Source organism: Cetorhinus maximus, chromosome 19, assembly GCF_964194155.1.
Source record: "Cetorhinus maximus chromosome 19, sCetMax3.hap1.1, whole genome shotgun sequence".
Lineage (NCBI taxonomy): Eukaryota > Metazoa > Chordata > Chondrichthyes > Lamniformes > Cetorhinidae > Cetorhinus > Cetorhinus maximus.
In genome coordinates, this window is record NC_135897.1 from 12,028,146 (window position 1) to 12,049,067 (window position 20,922).

Below are 20,922 nucleotides of genomic sequence, written 5' to 3' on the forward strand. Positions count from 1 at the left end.
GCAGGATAGGAAGGCTCATTTCATAGTCAATGTGATTCTGCAGCCAGCAGACTCAAAACAGCTTGCTTCAGGTTGGCACCTCCCGCTTATGCCTTAGCTAGCAGTCAAATATCTTCAAAAACCTTAACCCCAGCCTCAGGAGTTTCTTATGCTGCATGACAGTTCTCTCAGGTTTGTCAAAGAGACAGAAGACTCTTTGCAGTTTTATGCTGTGGAACCACCAATTTCAAGCAACAGGGTGTATTTATTTAGCACCTTTAACATAGTAAAATGCCTCAAGGCTCTTCACAGGGGAGTTAACAAATAAAATTTGACACCGAGGCACCTAAGGCAGTTAGAACGGATGACCAAGAGCTTAGGGATTTGACATGCTGAAGGCATGGCTGTCATTAATGGAATCACTAAATTCTGGACCGCTCAAGCAGCCAGAATTGCAGCAGTGCAGACATCGCAGGGTTATGGGACTGGAGGAGATTGCAGGGGTTGGCAGTGACTGGGCCACAGAGGGACTTGAAAAAAGGAGAACTTTAAAATCAAGGCATTAGTGGACCAGGAGCCAATATAGGTCAGTGAGTACAGGGGTGATAGATGAATTAATATAAGTTAGGACACAGGCAGCAGAGCTTTGCATGACCTCAAGTTTACAGAGAAAAGAACATGAGGGACAGGTCAGGAGTGTGTTGGAACATTCAAGTCTTGAGGTAGAAAAGGCACGCATAGGGTTTTTGCAGCAGATCAGCTGAGGCAGAAGTGGTAATGTTATGGAGGTAGAAATAGGCAGTCTTAGTTATGGCGCAGCTATGCAACCAAAACTCATCTCAAGAGTCAAATATACTGCCAAGGTTGCAAACAGTCCAGTTGCAAGGGAAAGGGATGGAGTTGGTGGATCCTTACAACCAGCAAGTGAAAAATCATTCACCGTTTCAATTTGGTCTGGTTTCCAATATGAGTTCAGCTGAGGAGAGGACAGCTTGCTAACAGAGTGTAACATCTAATTCAGTCAAAATACAATACAGAAATAAAAATAATTTTCATCAATAGCATTGCTACCTAACTACCAGCTTGAGAGTAGAGAGAACAAGAGCGTTCACATGGGAGAAGGCGAGAGTGAAACACAGTAGGATAATAAGTTCTTTGATGCAGTAAAGGGAATGCATCTGGGTGCTTGAAGCCCATTCTTACCTGCTGGACATGAGGCTCTTTTGCAAAGGACATTCGAGCTACAGACTGAGAAGCTAGTGTCAGCTCCTGATCCTTCACTTCACCTTCTTCAATTTCCACAATACCTTGGGTCAGAACAAAAATATCAGCAAAACAATGCAAACATCAAAACAGTCTGAATAAAGGTATCAAAAAACCTAACATTATTTGTACAGCAAAACACAATGTGCATTTGAAATTCTGATCTGCTGGATAAGCTGGTGGTATTAACAATGATGCCCTCTACTGCTGAGTACAATTCCGGAGCAAGAAACACTAGCTGCTTAACATTTGAACAATTAGCACAACATTCAACACTTGATTATGGGCAAACATAATGCAGAATATCTCCACAAGATATATTAACATGCAGAGCTTGCATCAACCTGTTCTAATTATATTACAAGCGGCAAAAGTTTGAACTAGAGCAAGGAGGAACAGCAACTTTGAAAGCTGAAAAGAATCATAGCAAAGAATTCCATAGTGATTTAAGACAACAACCAACTTTACGTTTGGTTTTCCTCATTCCTTAAATGCAAATGTACCATATTTGAATGGGTTATCATGCAAAATAAGCGTGAGAGAAGATGAACACTGAAACCATCCCTTTAAAAGGCACCTTACACTACGACAATGCAGCCAAAGACAAAGGTGTGGTGCATTCATCATCCCCTAAATTCAATTATGTAAATTTTTTTGTTGCCCATCCCTAATTGCCATTGAACTGAAAGAGGCTTGCTAGGCCATTTTATAGGGCAGTTAAGAGTCAACCGCATTAGTGTGGGTCTGGAGTCACATGTGGACCAAACCAGCTGAAGGACATTAGTGAACCAGATGGATTTTTACAACAATCGATGAATGTTGGCATGGTCACTATTACTGAGACTAGCTTCATATTCCAGTCTTTTTTTATTAATCGAATTTAAATTCTACCGGCTGCTGTAGTGGGATTTGAAACAGTGTCTCCAGAGCAAATTAACCTGGGCCTTTGGGTTACTAGTTCAATGACATTACCGCTATGCCACCATCCTCCTGTAAATGACCCAATCCATCTCACGACCGCCGCAAAATATTCCAATGCGTTGTTGGAACAAGGACCTTCTGGCCTAGTCACTGAACTTTCTGTGACAGGAGAACAGAACCGGTTCAGCATCTAAAACATGACTCAGAGCCACTTCCCAGTTAGCTACCTGCAGTTCCAAGGTGATGAGAATAAAAAAAGTTCCAACAATGTCTTTCCCATCTTCTCCGCAGGCCCACTAGAGGCTGATTTGGAAATCAGCTTTCAGCATACTCACAGAAAAACACGCCTCTATTTACCAAATCTGCCTTCAACAGGCCTACATGAGAGGATGGGGCAGACAATAAACACACACACCACTGTTCTCTTGTAGTCCAAATTTATATAAATACACCTCTAGTTTCTAGCACCATAGAATGCTCAAGCGCCATACTTTCAGCACCTTTCTCCCTAGAGTACAGTGCAGTTATTTTCAAAGGTTTGGAATTTAGAAGATTGAGAAGTGATCTTATTGAAACATAAGATTCTGAGGGGACTTAATAGGGTGGATGCTGGGAGGATGTTTCCCCTTGTGGGGGAGTTTAGTACTAGGACTACAGTTTTAAAATAAGGGGTCTCACATTTAAGATGGAGATGAGGAGGAATTTTTTCTCTGAGGATTGGTTAGGCTTTTGAATTCTCTTCCACAGAGCGCAATGAAGCTGAATCATTGAATATATTCAAGTCCAAGTTAGACAGATTTTTGATCAACAAGGCAGTCAAGAGTTATAGAGGGCAGGCAGGAGACTGGAATTAAAGCCACAGTCAGATCAGCCATGATCTTATTGAATGGCAAAGCAGGCTCGAAGGGCTGAATAGAAGCAGGAGTAGGTCATTTCTTATGATCTTATAACAGCATCAGACAGAGTGACTCAACAAAACAAGGAAGTTATATGAACAAAAAGCATGGACAAGTTTGGAGATGATAGAAGATGCAGAGAGCTTTTTATGTAATATAATACCCAAGATGGCTAAAGCAACAATCTTCTTTACAAAAACAAAAGTAGCTGGAAAAACTCAGCAGGTCTGACAGCAGCTGCGGAGAGGAATATTCGAGTCCGTATGACTCTTCATCAGAACGAAAGAAAAATAGAAATGATGTGAAATATAAGCTGTAGAGGGGGGTGGGACAGGTAGAGCTGGATAGAGGGCCAGTGATAGGCAGGGGCAAAGAAGAGATTGCCAAAGATGTTATAGACAAAAGGACAAAGGGGTGTTGACAGTGGTGATATTAGCTAAGGTATGTGCTAATGGTGACATTAAGGGTAGAAAGCAGGACGAGCAAGTGACAGATAGCCCTAGTGGGGGTGGGATAGGGGGAAGGGATCGAAAGATTGTTCCAATCTTCTTTACAGCTTGGTAACTTCCATGTATAATTCAACTAGGCCAAAGTAACTGCAAGAAGGGTAGGAACCTCTAACGTTTAACACAGAAACCAGTTTGGAGCACAACAGTGTCAAGAGCTTGTCACCTGGAGCTATGTTAAGACAATAATGCACCATAAATGCAAAATACTTCAAATAAATGTCTTGCAGGTGCTAAGCGCGTTGCCAGATTGCAAGATGGTTTGAATACTGGCCTTTAATATTGAGGTAACATAAGTAGGATGCACATTTCTCAGTTCCGATGAAGCGTCATTGACCTGAAAAGTTAACCTTGTTTCTCTCCACAGATGCTGCCTGGCCTGTTGAGTATTTCCATCATTTTTTTTTTATTTCTCAGTGGCTCCTGACCAATTACATTTCAGTATGCCTTTCACTAAATTGCTGATGGACTTTCCTAGCATCCTTTAAATACTGCCTGAATTGATAAATACTCTTGGTTCTCTCTTTGGAGAATACATATCTCTGTAGCCATCAACAAAATGATACTGCCTTTCTAAGATGGCAGAATGCAATGATGGGTAAATTTCAGTATCATTAAACATAAAAACAACTTTGGCCATAAATACTAGATATAATCTAATGATAGCCTTTTTTCAATCTATTAACTGATGAAAGAATCATGGACGAAAAAAAGCTTTTTGGACCATTGAGCTCATCCCTCTGGGAATCCAACCTTCTCAGCCTGCATCCACCTGCATCTCGAGTTCCTCTAACTTCTTCAATTCTATGAAGTATTCGGTAATCTCAACTGATAGCATCGTCACTTCTAAGTCACAGGTTCTGGGTACAAAACCCACTATGAACTAGAAGGTTTAAAATAGGTTAGATGCAGTATTGTGCAAGTCCCTGTATTCTTACAGGGATCTTTTTAGAATGATACATTAAACTGAGGCCCATCTGTCTGCTCAAGTACCTGGCAGTATTTAGCAAGGGCAACTTGCATTTATGTAACACCTTAAACTTAGAAAATGGCCCAAGGTGCTTCACAGAGACACAAGGAAAACAAGATAATGAGCCAAAGATGGAGATATTTGGAAGAGCTGACCAAAAACTGGGCGGAAGAAATAAGTTTTAAAGAGGGCTTACAGAAGGGAATTCTGAGCGTGGGGCCTTGGCAGCAGGTGGGCAAAAGGTTGGGGGGTGGGATGGGGGGAGATGCAGAGAATGGGGTTAGAGCAATAAAGAGGAGGTTACAGAGATAAGGAGCGGTGAGGCCAAGAATTTTAACTCTCATTGGCAGATCAGGATATAAGGACAGCAATGAGCTGCACTTGCTGTGGGATAGGATACTGGCCTCAGAGTTTTGGGTAAATTGATGATTATGAAGGGTGGAGAATGCCTGGCCAGCAGAGTGTTGGACTATTTACAATATTAGCTAGTAGGGGGACCAGGAAAAGGTAGGAGGGAGAGGGCAGGAGGGACAGAAAGAGAGAGATCTTCTCAATCATTACTATTATATCTGGCCATTTATTCAATCATTAGCTGTTAGTGGGACCTATGTGTGGCAGCAGGGAAGGGCAAAGATTCCTAGGGAAATATGCTTACATTTATGCTGGATGAGGGGAGGTTTATGCTTGGGTGCAAAATCCTCCAAGGTCAAATAACCTCTGGAGACTCAGACTAGGCTAGGCATGAGGAATGGTTATTTGAAGGAGCTACAAGCAAGTTGATGACATCTGCAAATTGAAACATCAGCAAGAATCAGCACCTTCAGGATAGCATGGGGAGAATACGGAATATTGGTTGATTTCTGAAGAGAGGTTTCAGAACTCAACCTTTGATTTTGTACCGTTAAGGTAAAGAGGGATGTATCGGCTCCTTTCGCTATGATCAAGGTAAAATAAGTCAGTGAGGAGAATAAGTTTCGTTTTTATTGAAACACTCAACTTACCTCTTTGTCAGCAGAGGGTAGATGCAGGGAAAAGCACTCTCTCTCTGCACTGTCCCAATTCCATGTTGGATACACCACTGATCAGGAGTTAAGCACTCACTACTACTCCATTGAAACTCCCGAATCTCATCCTCAGAAGTGCTCCTTCAGACTCTATGCATGACATTCTAGACCCCTTTAATGGCCCCTCTAAATGAACTGCCAATTTAGTGTCAATCTGTGCTGATCAAGGAGCAGGACCAAGATTACTCTGAACTCATTTAAATAGGACCTTTCCATGGCAGGGAGACATATTATGCCTCATCAGGGCTGGACTTGAATTCAAAAGTGTTCTTGAATATACAATACTTGCTTCAAATTATAGTACAGCATTCCAGAATGTTTGTGAGGAAAAGAAATCAGAGTAGAAGTAACTAGTATGAAACTTCATAACTCTATTTGATCCTCACAGGGTTAAGACCTCGTCATTCAGGTTCTGTGAAATGTAGACAATGCAAAGAAAGTAGTGATAGAGAATGACAAGAATGTTCTCTTGTTGTGACATGTATAAGCAGGGTGTGGGCACACTTAACTCAAATCCTTTCCTAAAAGGAAGAATTCATTTCTGGCTAAATGGCTGCATCTTACATTTTGTTTAACACACAATTTCTTTGAGACTGAGGCTATTCTGGCATCGAGTCTTGACATTCAAAGCTGAAGCAAAAAGTGGAGATTATTAACAAATACTCAGCCCAACAAGTCCATGTTGCCTCTGTAGAGCAACCAGTCAGTCCCATTCACCCGCTCTATACCCACCACCCTGCAATTTATTTCCCTCAAATGCCCATCCAATTTTCTTTTTAAATCATTGATCATCTCCGTTTCTACCATCCTCGCAGGCAGCAAGTTCCAGGTCATTACATTCCAGTCCTACTCAGGCCCCGTCACACAGCTCTTTCTCCGGTACATCGATGACTGCGTTGGTGCTGCTTCATGCTCTCGTCTGGACCTGGAAACATTTATTAATTTTGCTTCCAATTTCCACCCCTCCATCATTTTCACATGGTCCATCTCTGACACTTCCCTTACCTTCCTTGACCTCTCTGTCTCAATTTCTGGTGATAGACTGTCCACCAATATTCATTACAAGCCTACCGACTCCCACAGCTACCTCAACTACAACTCCTCACACCCTGCTTCCTGTAAGGACTCCATCCCATTCTCTCAGTTCCTTCGCCTCGTTGCATCTGTTCTGATGATGCCACTTTCCAAAACAGTTCCTCTGACATGTCTTCCTTCTTCCTCAACCGAGGTTTTCCACCCACGGTGGTTGACAGGGCCCTCAACCGTGTCCGGCCCATCTCCCGCGCATCCGCCCTCACACTTTCCTCTCCCTCCCAGAACCATGATAGGGTCCCCCTTGTCATCACTTATCACCCCACCAGCCTCCGCATTCAAAGGATCATCCTCCGCCATTTCTGTTAACTCCAGCATGATGCCACCACCAAACATACCTTCCCTTCACCTCCCCTGGCGGAATTCCGTAGGGACCGTTCCCTCCAGGACACCCTGGTCTACTCCTCCACCATCCCCTACACCTCAACCCCCACCCACGGCACCTTCCCATGCAACCGCAGAAGGTGCAACACCTGCCCCTTTACTTTCCCCCTCCTCACCGTCCAAGGGCCCAAACACTCCTTTCAAGTGAAGCAGCGCTTCAGTTGCACTTCCCTCAATTTAGTCTACTGCATTCACAACTCCCAATGCGGTCTCCTCTACGCTGGAGAGGCCAAACGCAGACTGGGTGACTGCTTTGCGGAACACCTTCGGTCTGTCCGCAAGCATGACCCAGACCTCCCTGTCTCTTGCCATTTCAACACACCACCCTGCTCCCATGCCCACATGTTTGTCCTTGGCCTGCTGCAATGTTCCAGTGAAGCTCAACACAAACTGGAGGAACAGCACCTCATCTTCCGATTAGGCACTTTACAGCCTTCCGGACTTAACATTGAGTTCAACAACTTTAGATCATGAACCTCTCTTTCATCCCCACCCCGTTTCCGATCCCCCTTTTTTCTAATAGTTTATATATATATATTTTTTAATATATTTTTCTTTTCCCACCTATTTCTATTATTATTTTTAAATTTCTTTCCATCCCTTGTTTTATCTCCACCTTTTAGCCCATTTCGATCCCTTCCCCCTACCCCACCCCCACTAGGGCCATCTGTCACTTGCTCGTTCTGCTTTCTACCCTTAATGTCACCATTAGCACATCCTTTAGCTAATATCACCACCGTCCACACCGCTTTGTTCTTTTGTCTATGACATCTTTGGCAAACTTCTTTGCCTCCACCTATCACTGGCCCTCTATCCAGCTCCACCTGTCCCACTCCCCTCAAACAGCTTATATTTCACCTCATTTCTATTTTTCTTTAGTTCTGTCTCAATTTCTGGTGATAGACTGTCGGACTCGAAACGTTAACTGTCTTCCTCTCCACAGATGCTGTCAGACCTGCTGAGCTTTTTCAGCTATTTTGTTTTTATTCCAGGTCATTACAATTTAATGCATAAAAATGTTCTTCCTCACATACCACTGCATCTCCTGCCCAAAACCTTAAATCTGTGTCCCCTAATCCTTGTACGAACAGCTAATGGGAACAGCTTCTTCCTACTTTATCCAAGCCTGTCAAATCTCTACCAAATCTCCCCTCAATCTCTCAATCCAAGCTTCTTCAGCTTAATCTTGCAGCTCATCTTGGGAACTATTCTAGTACAAGTTCTCTACACTATCTCAAAGGCCCTCAGATCCTACCTAAAGTGTATTAAAGTATTTTTATGCAAGTTCATTTCAGAAAAGGACACTGATGATCGTACTAGCCATGATAAAATAATGGAAAAAGATAAACCTAATCAGTACTTCTGGGTGTATTCTGTTTCTGTAAATGAATTTTTGCCGATAATAGTGATGCAATAATGCAGAACAGAGCTGTCAAATGTAAGGTACTGATCAGAGTTTATGGTCAGCAATAGCAATAGATTGCAGAAGCTAATTTATTTTTTTCCAGAGGGATATCCAAATACATTCAACATTTCACTCCCAAAAGGTTGAATTGCAATGTTTGCCTTGCGTGCTTGGTGCTCAAGTTTCGAGATTCAATGCAATGCTTTAAGTGGGGAGGCTAAATTACAATAATGACTACATGTGGTTATTTTGAGCAGCAATGGTGAACTGACTTTGTGTTGTTCAGCCTAGTTCAATCCAACAGCAATTACAGGAAAGATTAGGTGTTTCTTGCTGTTAAAATTAATGGCCAGAAAACTATGGGCAGTAGACACTTTAATCTGTGAGTCGGTGGTGTAAACTTACAAAATTACCCCTCAATGATCAGCATTGTATAAAAATTGAAAGGAAGCCTTTTTCTTGCTCTAAAATAGATTGCAGTAGCTCGGATGACATTAGAAATGGTATTACTGTATCTGATTGTTATCTTTATATACTTTTTTGTTCTGGATATGGCAGCCTTTTGTCTTGTGAGATGATGGTTGCGCCTTGGTGGTCAACTCTATTAAACATCGCCTGGTGTAGTTCAGAAGCCCCACTCTGGAAAGGCAGTCGCTGACACATTTGCTGCAGATGCAGACAGTGGGCTGAGAAGGTGCCGGGTTCACTGGTCTGTTTTCTCTGGTCTCTCTTCTTGGCTAGCTAAGCTTTCCATTTTCCTCACCTCTTCCAATGCCCTTCCAGACAGTCAGCCTCCAGCGGTCACAGACATTGACGATGGTCTCCCAGTCATCCAAGTCAATATCCGCCATCTTCATATCTCACTTGCAGGTGTCCAGCAGTCATGGCCTAGTCGCCAGTTCACTGTACGGAAGGTCATTAGGTATACGGCCATCATCCATCCAATGAACAGGGCTGAGTCAGTGCAGAGGCCATTGGCTTAGCAATAAATGTATGTTGATGTAATAAGCATGCTTCAGGACCTCCGAGCTGGTGATCTTGTCCTGCCAAGAGATGACGAGGATACGTCTGAGACAGTGAAGGTGGGAACTATTCAGCCTTTTCTCCTGCCTAGTATAGGTTGTCCAGGTCTCACCACTGTAGAGGAGTGCATTGAGGACACAGGCTTGGTAGACTCGCAGTCTGGTGTTCTCAGTCAGGTTACTGTTGTTCCACACCCTCTTATGTATCATGGAGATGACAGCTGCAGCTTTTACAATGCATGATGTTGATAACAGCATCAAGTGAGAGATTGCTGGTGATTGCAGAGCTGAGATATGTGAAGCTTTCAACAATCTTCAGCATCACATTGTCAATGCTGATAGATGGTAGCATAGTAACAGCCTGGATTATGACATTTGTCTTCCTGATGCCAACGGTCAAAGCAAACTCTCCCAGGTGTGACACAGTCTGTCCATTTGCCGCTGAAGGTGCTCTTCAGTATGGAATGCTAGAGGGCATCATCAGCATGGAGCAACTTTGATGAGGACTTGGCGCACCTTTTGTCTTTGATTTCAAGTGAGCAAGGCTGAACCGCTTTTCGTCAGCTTTGGGATGTAAGCAGACACCTTCTGTGGATAAACTGAAGGCACATGACGGGAGCAAAGAGAAGAATATGCCTAACAGTGTCAGTGCCAGGGCACAATCCTGTTTGACCAAACTGCAGACCTCAGAGTTCCAATGTTGCCCAGTCATAGCTGACCATGTTATCATGGAAAGAGGAGATTACACAAAGCAGCTTCGGTAGGCAGTCCTGGTGATCTAGTGGTTAGGATTCAGCACTTTCACCATCACAAGCTGGGTTCAATTCTAGATATGACTTTGATGATATGCCTGCCCAAGTCCCATTTCAAGATGAGCACATCACAAAGCTGACACTTCACTGTAGTATTGAAGGGATGCTGCACTGTCAGAGGTGCTGTTTTCAGGTGAAACAATAAATCAATGCCCTATCAGCTAGCTCAGGAGGATATAAATGATCCCATGCCACTATTTGAAAAACAAAAGAACAGCTCTTCTGTCCCGCAACCAGAATGGATTAACTGATCAATTGGAATTATATTGCTGTTCCTTCACTGTTGTTAGAATCATATCTTTCAAGACTGAATTTTTCTTTCGCAAAATTATCTGTACATTTGATGCCGACCTGGGATATTTTTTAAGAAGGTCAAAAGATCACCTTGGAACTGTCAACAAGCAGGCCTCTCCCAAGAAATCACCTGGCCTATATGACACTTGGGGAAGATCTGGTTCTTTGTTATGAACTGCAATCACTTTAATTTTAAATAAAATTGATCAGTAGTTTAGTCTGCTCATTGTAAGTTATTGGGATATCTTAATTGTCAGGGGAGAAAACTGAAAAGGCAAAGGTTGGTAACTTGCTAGAAATCACATGGGAGAGAGAAAAAAAAAATTAAGTTGTGAGCCTGCTGGTTTTGAAGGCAGTCTTGTTGGGGTACAGGCTAAGGAAGGAAGGCTACCCTAACTGGCTCCCTCTCTCCACCTTGCATGCAATTGTGTGTGGCTATCAACCTGTAGCCAGAGTACCCTCATCTGAGGGTAACTTCTGCATTGGTGAGAACTCCCAGATGTCCTGGGACCAGGGAACTCCAGGTCAACAGCGCTGAGACCCTGCAAACTTTATCCTTTATTCTATATGCCCATCCTCTAAAGCCCTTCTCTGCAGAGAGACTCGATTTGTTCTTTGTCTGTGTATGTATGTGCATGTGCACACACGCTGGGGGAATTCTTTAGGAAGAGATAGATAGTTATACTTCCCGCTTATAATTGTGTGTAACTAACACTTGCAACTTGTCAAAAAGAAGTTTCATTTTATGATGAACAACTATTCCAAGTTTATTGAAAGAAGCCTGGTTGAAGACTCTTATTCTGGGCACCAGTAGGGGAAATGGACGATTGGCCATTTTGATGAGAAAATTAAACTTTTAAATTAATGGCTCAGCCTGCAAAAGTAGCTGGGCTAGATCATGCATGAACTCCTCCCATCTCAGTCATAACAGTGTCACTGGGTCACTGGAACTCCCTCCCTAACAGCACTGTGGATTTACCTACACGCATGGACTGCAGAGATTCAAGGTGGCGGCTCACCACCTCCTTCTCAAGGGCAATTAGGAGTGGGCAACAAATGCTGGCCTAGCTAGAGATGTCCACATCCATGAAAAGAGTATAACAAAAATCTTATTTGCTGTTTGCGGGACCTTGTTGAGTGCAACTTGATTGCCAAAGAAACTATACCTTTTGTTTAAAAAAAAGACTGAAAGTGCCCCAGAAAAGAATAGATTAATCCACTGAGGATTAATTCCAGTTCTTTCTTTAATATTTTTACCTATATTCTTTTTGCTTCTGCAAATTGTTAATTTTAAATAAAATTGATCAGTAGTTTAGTCTGCACATAGTAAGTTATTGGGATACCTTCTGAATTGATAAGCAGCATTGTTACAACACCACAGTTGGTAAAGGCTGAGTTGTTTAAATCCCAGAGGGAAACTTGAACAACTGTCATAACTTATATTTTCAATTGGTATGTTTGAGATGCAGCTCTGAATTCAGGAATAAAACTACCAAGCCTCAAAAGGTTTTTTATATAAAACTAAATTAAACAATTTTTAATTGAACAATAAATTAAACACATAAACATGCCTACAAATTACTACAATAACTTTTAAACAAATTCCCAAATTAATCACTCCCAGGTAAATCTTCACCAAGGCAACAGTAACGTATAGACTTTAAACAGACACCAGGCAAAGCACATTTGACCTTATGAATTCAAAATGAGGTTCCTTTCAATTTGTTTCCTTTGCAGACACAGTTGCAGGCTTACAGGCTGATTAGATCTTAAATGTCTCTGCCTTACACCCACAAACTCCTTTCTGTTTAAACCTAGCTTCCCCTTTGATTGTAAATTTTCCATTGTATTACTAGGTTTTTATTGTCACATCTTCTAACAATAATATTTTCTTCCCAATAATTTTATTAGTAATATAAACACATTGCTTGGCATCTCCCAACTAGGAAAAGATTTCACCCATTCTTTTGGATGGTTTATTTAAAAATGCAAATTGCACTTTACCTTTTAACTTCCTTACGTTTATCTAATTAACATCTCAAAACTACTATACATCAAAGCACCCAGACTAGCTGGCTTTAATCCAATTAACCTACACATAGACACACACACACATAGGAACAGACCCTACTACAATTGCAATTTAAAAATAATTTCCAATAACATTATAGACGTTAATATCCCTTCATGACAAGCATTAGTTACCCAACATGTTCTTTACTAGGTTATTCACTGGAATTATCCTGTCCCGTGTGAGCCTACTCTCAGACGAGCTGAGCCTTTTGTGCTGGAACTATAGTGAATGTACCAGTGAGTGAGTGAGAAAGCAAAGTGGGACAAATGAAACTGGCAGAGAATAAAAGGCACAGATCTCAGTTCAGTGAAAACATGATGTGCCTCAAATCATTAACACAAGAAAAGGTGTCAGAGAAAATCCAAAATAACAGCCATGCCTCAGGATGTGGAAACAATAATTCTAGAGACTATTACTTGAATTTTCTGCAGCAAAGCAACACAGTGGAAGGACCTACATAAGCCAACTTGTGATATGTTAAGGAACTAGGTATTCTAGTTCTTTAACGTGGAACAAGTTTACTCCTCTCCATTTGCTTATTCCAGATCCTGGCAAGTTTGGGCCCTCAATGGTTGGACTTTAGTAAAGTGGAAGGAGCATCATGATTCTACCAAAGGTTGGTTGACAATGCCTCTGGCATAGGCTGGAATCTCCTGCCAAACAACCCATTTCCTTTGCTTACCACTAATCTATCTCAGTTTGAACCAGAGTCTTGCAGCAGGGTCAAAGGCTTGGCTCTTGCCAACCTGTACCTAGTAGGCTACTGGGATACCTTCTGAATTCTTGAGCAACATTGGGCATTCTATGTGTTCTTCACACTGGGCTGTATTCTTATGGGGAGAGAACACACACTGATGTGTTACAATTCTTAGAGGTTTGGTTTGGAGATATTTGGAAGTTGTGCAATAGGGTTCAATGCATGAGACTTCTGGATTACCCAAAATACAAAGAATCAATTTCTCAATAAACAAGAAAAAGTGTAAAAACTCTTCCTTTGCAGCAGCCAATTAAATATACTGTGCAGCTGACATGCTCTCGATTCCCCACTTCAGTCTATTCATGGACTTTGTGCAGGTGGTACTGTACCTGTGTTTTGGGCACTGATGAATGCCACCTTGTTAGTGCCAGGCTTGATTCTGATAAAGCCACACTCTCTATGCATTGGCTTCTTGGTTTCAGGATTGAAACCGTTAAATCTGTAAAATAAACAGGGAAAGTTAGTCCGAATATGAATTGAAGGATTAACAACTGTTACTGGCAAGTAGAGGTTTTCAGGCTGCGAAGAGAAGGTTGAATTTATTGGGCATAGCCCAAGCAAGATCATCCACATCTAAAAAAAAAAATCATCCTAACCACTCGATCTCCATGCTCTGACGCTGGAACGGGCAATAATTATTGACTTAGTGCGGATAAGCACAATTTAAATTCCTGTCTCAATATAAGTATTTTGTTTTAGCTCAATACTTATTAAAATATGACAATGTTTCTAGATCTTTCCTTTCTTTCTGTGGTCCCCTTATGCAGTGTACCATTCCCTGCTAAGAGGATGAATAGACAGTGTGACTGTACATATGACGCCTCAGCTGGCAAAAAAAGATTTTAGCTCCTCTGCACCTCTTCACTACAATAGTACACAAAGCCTGTTGACTGATTATATAATAAAGCGCAGGAAAAACATATCTGCTTGCATTCTGTGGTGTAATAAGCTGGTCCAATTATGGTCAAAACATTCCTAAACCCCAAACCCTTAGCTATTTGTACAAGTATTGACATAAGACAGTTGTGCAGTACAATTCTTTGAGGTTATATAGAATTTACTCACAGAAGCAGGCTCCATGAGAGCTCCGCCTCACCTTACCTCATTCCACCCTATCAACATACTCTTCTATTCCTTTCTTCCTTGTGTATTTATCTAGCTTTCTCTCAAGTGTATCTATGTTATCACCTCAATCACTCCTAATGGTATTTAACCACTCTCAGGTTAAGAAGCTTCCCTGAAGATTACAGCACCTTGGCACTCCAAAATAAAGAGAGACAGATTTTCCTGCCTGACTATTGGACTGCTTGAGTGCAGCAAATATATTGAGGGGGAAAATCGGACGAAGAAGAATTCATGCTTCTAAAAGGAAGCTCCAATTGAGTAAAGAAGATTTTTAAAATTCATTTATGGGGTGTGGGCATCACTGGCCAGGACAGTATTTATTGCCCATCCCTAATTGCCCTTGAGAAGGTGGTGGTGAGCTGCCTTCTTGAACCGCTGCAGTCCATGTGGTGTGGGTACTGCCACTGTGCTTCAGTGGTGGACAGAGTGAATGTTTGTGGATGGGGTGCCAATCAAGTGGGCTGCTTTGTCCTGCATGGTGTCAAGCTTCTTGAGTGCTGTTGGAGCTGCACTCATTCAGGCAAGTGGAGAGTATTCCATCACACTCCTGATTTGTGCCCTGTAGATTGTGGACAGGCTTTGGGGAGTCAGGAGGTGAGTTACTCGCCACAGGATTCCTAGCCTCTGGCCTGCTCTTGTAGCTACAGTATTTATATGGCTAGTCCAGTTCAGTTTCTAGTCAATGGTTCGGTTTCTAGTCAATGGTAACCCCTAGATTGTTGATAGTGGGGGATTCAGCGATGGTAATGTCATTGAATATCAACGGATGACAGTTAGGTTCTCTCTTGTTGGAGTTGGTCATTGCCTGGGACTTATGTGGCATGAATGTTACTTACACTTGTCAGCCCAAGTCTGGATATTGTCCAGATCTTGCTGCAATTGGACATGGACTGCTTCAGTATCTGGGGAGTTGCAAATGGTGAACATTGTGCAATCATCAGTGAACATCCCCACTTCTGACCTTACGATGGAAGGAAGGTCATTGATGAAGCAGCTGAAGATGGTTGGGGCTAGGACACTATGAAATGAACCTGAAAGGATGTCCTGGAACTGAGATGATTGACCTCCAACAACCACAAACATCTTTCTTTGTGCTCTGTATGATCCAACCAGCAGAGTGTTTTCCTCCTGACTCTTACTGACTCCAGTTTTTCTAGGGCGCCTTGATGCCACATGGTCAAATGTTGCCTTGATGTCAAAGGCAGTCACTCTCACCTCACCTCGGGAGTTCAGCTCTTTTGTCCATGCTTGAACCAAGGCTGTAATGAGGTCAGGAGCTGAGTGGCCCTGGTAGAACCCAAACTGAGTGTCAGTGAGCAGGTTATTGCTAAGCAAGTGCCACTTGATAGCACTGTTGATAACCTCTTCCATCACTTTACTGATGATGGAGAATCGGCTGATGGGACGGTAATTGGCCGGGTTGGGTGTGTCTGCTTTTTACGTACAGGACATACCTGGGCAATTTTCCATATTGCCGGGTAGATGCCAGTGCTGTGGCTGTACTGGAACAGCTTGGCTAGGGGCGCGGCAAGTTCTGGAGCACAAGTCTTCAGTATTATTGCCAAAATGTTGTCAGGCCTCATAGCCTTTGCAGTATCCAGTGCCTTCAGCCGTTTCTTGATAACACGTGGAGTGAAGTGAATTGGCTGAAGACTGGCATCTGTGATGCTGGGGACCTCCAAAGGAGGCTGAGATGGATCATCCACTCGGCACTTCTGGCTGGAGATTGTTGTGAATGCTTCAGCCTTATCTTTTATCAGGCTGGCTCCTTTATGTCGAGCCCTCCCCGCCCAGTTTTCTTGAGTTCATTGTGTCCAGGAGATCCAATAACACCAGGCACAGAACAGCTCAAGGTGCCTCATACACTGCAAGGAATAATGCTGCCAACTGCTGATCTATGGCCATCTGCCTACACCTCCCACTTTCTCTTGCAAAGCGTCAATACTAACAAATTACTTCAGATATCCGATTTTAGTAATGAAAGAAATTCTCTCCCCTTCGTCAGCAATCTTTCTTCACTAATTTGGGAAAACCATCTCTCATGCTACTGATTAGCAACTGGACAAAGTTCCGCTCTAGATGGCTATTTTGTTGGAAATCAGACTATAACTGTGAATAAAAGACATTCTGACTTACGAGATGTTCAGCATGGGTTGTCCAACGTGCGTGATCTGGACTTCCTCCATGTATTTGAAAGGTTTGATGGTTGGGTAACAGCCTTCCCCCAGGGGCTCAGAAATCCAGTTTCCCAACATCCAAGAGAGTGGCTCAACAGCTGGGTTCAAATGAACAACTAGAGAGGGGGAAAATGAACAATCATGGTAAAAATAAAATGAAATAAATTGAATTTCTACAGCACTTTCATCACCTCAAGAAGTCCCAAAGCGCTTTACAACCACTGAAGTACTGCAAGTGTAGTTATAGTTGTACAGTCAGAAATGCAGTAGTCTATCTGCGGACACCAGCAATGACATAAATGACCACATAATCTGTTTCAATAGTGATACTGATTGAGGGATAAACATTGACCGACACAACGGGAAGCACTCCCCTGCTCTTCTTCCAAATAGTGCCATGGGATTTTTGACATCCACCTGAAAGGGCAGGCAGAACCTTCTGTTTAACCTCTCATCTGAAAGGCAGCATCTTCAACAGTGCAGTGCTGTTTAAAAAAAAGCACACACAAGGGGGACGATTCTAGGGTCCTAGAGGGGAGCATGGGATGAAAATCAGACAACACTGTGGTCACAAAGCAATTCTCTGATCATACTCCCACCAATCGCAACGCCAGGCCACAACTGCAGAATCGTCCCAAGATCCTTGGCTCACTCTGCCAAAGGCCCAGGCTGCATGTCAAGGGACAGTAGAATTCCAACTTCTAACAGCATAAGAGGTGAGGGCTAGGCATCACTTGGACCAACCACCATCCCCCAGCCAGATTCATCAGCAGAAACTGGCTACCTAAGGTACCTTTAAAACATAAATCTAATGAAGAGCATTCCTTGAAAGATCCCATATTGCTGCCACTGTCTGTTTTAAGATTTGGGTTCATCTTTGACATTTTCAGTACAGTGCTGCTTGTCTGATGACAAGACCACTTACACATGTGGAATGCTTTTGAATGCTCCATATCTAATTACATAGTCTGGAACAATGGGACACTCTCATAATCTGAGTTGGATACCGTCTTTCACACGAACCCTCACTTGTTCTTCACCAATCTTTCCAAAGGTGAATGGAAATACTTCAATGAGGAGATCAGATATGAAGCATTATGCTGCTTTATTTTACAGACAGCAAATTGTCAAAATTCAACTGACAGATCCTTCCATTAGAACAAGAAAAATAAAAATAGTTGCTTGGTAGTACAGAACTTGAGTATTGTTCTGATGTTCTGCCTCCCACACAAATGAGTAATGTGGTACATGAATTTCAGTGCCAATGTGATGCCAAGTCCACAGGCCATACATCCCAAAGACTATCAGATTGTATAAAACAGCATGTCCCTTTGGCTATTCACAACAGGCAGAGCACTGACCGTACTCAACCAGTCCATATTTACAAAACTCAGAACATAGTGCTTAATGTTAGATGTGATTCCGTAATTGGACAGTACTGGCTGAACAAACCTGAGTATGCCAAGAATTCCATGAACAACAAATTGGCATTGCACCTTTTTTGAAACAAACAAAAGCTTGGGGAACAGTAGTTCTCTGGTGCATTCTCCACGGCAACACCTCTACCAGTCAGAGTCGACTTGCCAAACCAACCAGCATCTTTACTCATGCAGTATAAATTGTTGCTCCCTTTGAAATTTAGCATTCTCTTGTCTGTCTTGATGAGTGCAAGATGAAAAGCTTCGACAGCACCTTTTTCAGCAATAAAAAAATAAAAATGTCACACTTTCCTATTAATTCCCTAGCTAACCTTCTGGTTCTGACTGGTTCTTGGCAAGACTTTCTCCTTGTTATATCAGGTTCCCTTCCCAGACCCAACTGCCTGTCTGCCCTTGCTTTCCTTTTCTCTATTTTCCCAGCTGGTGGGAGGCTGCACCTGAGAAATTTCACGAACCAGTTCGTGATCTGTCAATATGCATGCCTGTCAATAAACCTGGTTACCTCTCCTCACCCTTTGGTGCGTTTCAAGAAAATATTTCCTATTATTCTCAAAAAGAATAGGGCCACTTTGACTTAATGGGCCTGCAATCAAGAAGCCCTCACTATCAGTTTGAGTTAAGACAGTGAGCTGTGACATTCCACAAACTGGCTCTCCTGGCTTTAATGTGCATCTTTAAATTAGTCTTCAGCTTGTTTATTTCAATTCTGTGCAGATTCACTTTGCTTTAAAATATAACTCATTTCCAAACCCCTTCTGTGAAGGAAAAACGGTCAAAATTCTGCAGAGTTTCCACGTGAAGCAATTTTTTTCCTTTTTTGTCTTATTTTGTTTCCAACTTTGACATCATCTTTGAATGATTGAAGATTGTAGGATGTGAGGGAAGGCTGAATGTGAAGAGTTCCAAAACTTTGAGATTTTAGGGAAGAATCCCAGTAAGAACTATTCCACGCTGAGTCTTGCTATCAACAGATAGGAGGAAACAACATGCAAAATCAAGTATTTTCATAATGTTATGGAATTTATTGTAGAGTAATAGTGGGGTCTGTGTCTGAGTTTGTGTGTGTGTGGGTCTTAACTGAATTAAAGGCAGCTCGTCTGAAGGCTTTGATGTATCAGGAAATAAGCTAGGTTTGAAATGTTAAGTAGGTAAACAGGGGGGGGAAGTTTTAGAATGTGAAATGTAAAAGGAACTTTTGCATTTTTAAATAAACCAGATTAGCTGCCATTTTATGTGGGCGGGCCAACTAAGGCGCCGAGCACTCCCTGTGCGGTTCCCTGAGTCGGGGCACAGAGCTGCCTCAGGGAGATTAGTTTAAGTTTCAAAAATTTTAATAAAGAAAAAACTAATTAAGACATGTCTCATGTGATAACGTCACGAGCTGGGACATGTCAATGAGCTTTAATGAAAAAATGTATTTAATTTACAAACCCTTCATGAAGCTTCATCCTGCCCGTGGATGAGGTTCCATGAAAAATGCGAAGGCCGCCTGGGATCTTCGCCTGCCCGCCAACCTTAAGGTTGGACGGGCAGCTTTCTCAATAGGCTTAATTAGTTCATTAGTGACCTTAACAGGCCTTTGACAGTTCGTCAGGCGCGCAGCTGCTTCGCCAAGCGCCCGCCGAACTGAAAATCTAAACGACGCGCGGTTGACGTCGGGACACGTGTCCAACGTCACGCCACGTCATTTTACGCTTCGGCGAGCGGGCCCCACCCCTGCTCGCTGAGCCGAAGTTTCAGCCCTGTGAAACAATGGGAATTTGCATTCAAAGGGGAAATGTTTTTAAATTCTTTCTCGGGATGTGGACTTCGCTGGCTGGGCCAGCATTTATAGCCATCCCTAATTGCCTTTGAGAGGGTTGTGGTGAGCTGCCTTCTTGAACCGCTGCAGTCCATGTGGTATAGGTACACTCACAGTGCTGTTAGGGAGGGAGTTCCAGGATTTTGACCCAGTGACAGTGAAGGAACGGTGATATATTTCCAAGTCAGGATGGTGAGTGACTCGGAGGGGAACTTCCAGGTGGTGGTGTTCCCGTCCATCTGCTGCCCTTATCCTTTTTAGTGGTCATGGGTTTGAAAGGTGCTGTCTAAGGAGCCTTGGTGAATTCCTGCAGTGCATCTTGTAGATGGTACACACTGCTGCTACTGTGCGTCGGTGGTGGAGGGAGTGAATGTTTTTGGATGCGGGGATAATCAAGCGGACTGCTTTGTCCTGGACAGTGTCCAGCTTCATGAGTGTTGTGGGAACTGCACTATTCCAGGTAAGTGGGGAATATTCCATCACACTCCTGACTTGTGCCTTGTAGATGGTGGACAGGCTTTGGGGAGTCAGAAGGCGAGTCACTCGTTGCACAATTCCTAGCCTCTGACTTGCTCTTGTAGCCACAGTATTTATATGGCTAGTCCAGTTCGGTTTCTGGTCAATGGTAATCCCCAGGATGTTGATAGTGGGGGATTCAATGTTGGCAATGCCATTCAACATCAAGGTGTGATGGTTTAGTTCTCTCTTGTTGGAGATGGTCATTGCCTGGCACTTGGGTGGCACAAATGTTATTTGCCATTTGTCATCCCAAGCCTGGATATTGTCCAGGTCTTGCTGCATTTGGACATGGACTGCTTCGGTATCTGAGGAGTCGCGAATGGTGCTGAACATTGTGCAACCATCAGCGAACATCCCCACTTCTGACCTTATGATGGAAGGTATGTATAAAGGAGAGAAGGCTGTGTGCAAGGAAAGGAATT

At 42.8% G+C, this 20,922-nt stretch overlaps 1 protein-coding gene across 2 annotated transcripts in view; it reads right to left on the bottom strand.

Moving 5' to 3' along the window:
- The window catches only part of thap4 (THAP domain containing 4), a 76,216-nt gene extending 59,363 nt beyond the window's left edge, over positions 1-16,853 (bottom strand). For both annotated transcript variants that reach the window (XM_078563507.1, XM_078563506.1), the window contains exons 1-3: positions 16,701-16,853; positions 13,769-13,878; positions 1,183-1,286 (exon numbers count right to left, since the gene is read on the bottom strand). In XM_078563507.1, coding sequence (XP_078419633.1) covers positions 1,183-1,286; positions 13,769-13,878; positions 16,701-16,819 — 333 coding nt within the window. In that variant the 5' untranslated portion in view covers positions 16,820-16,853. The remainder of the gene's footprint in view (positions 1-1,182; positions 1,287-13,768; positions 13,879-16,700) is intronic.
- Between the last annotated feature and the right edge of the window lie 4,069 nt (positions 16,854-20,922).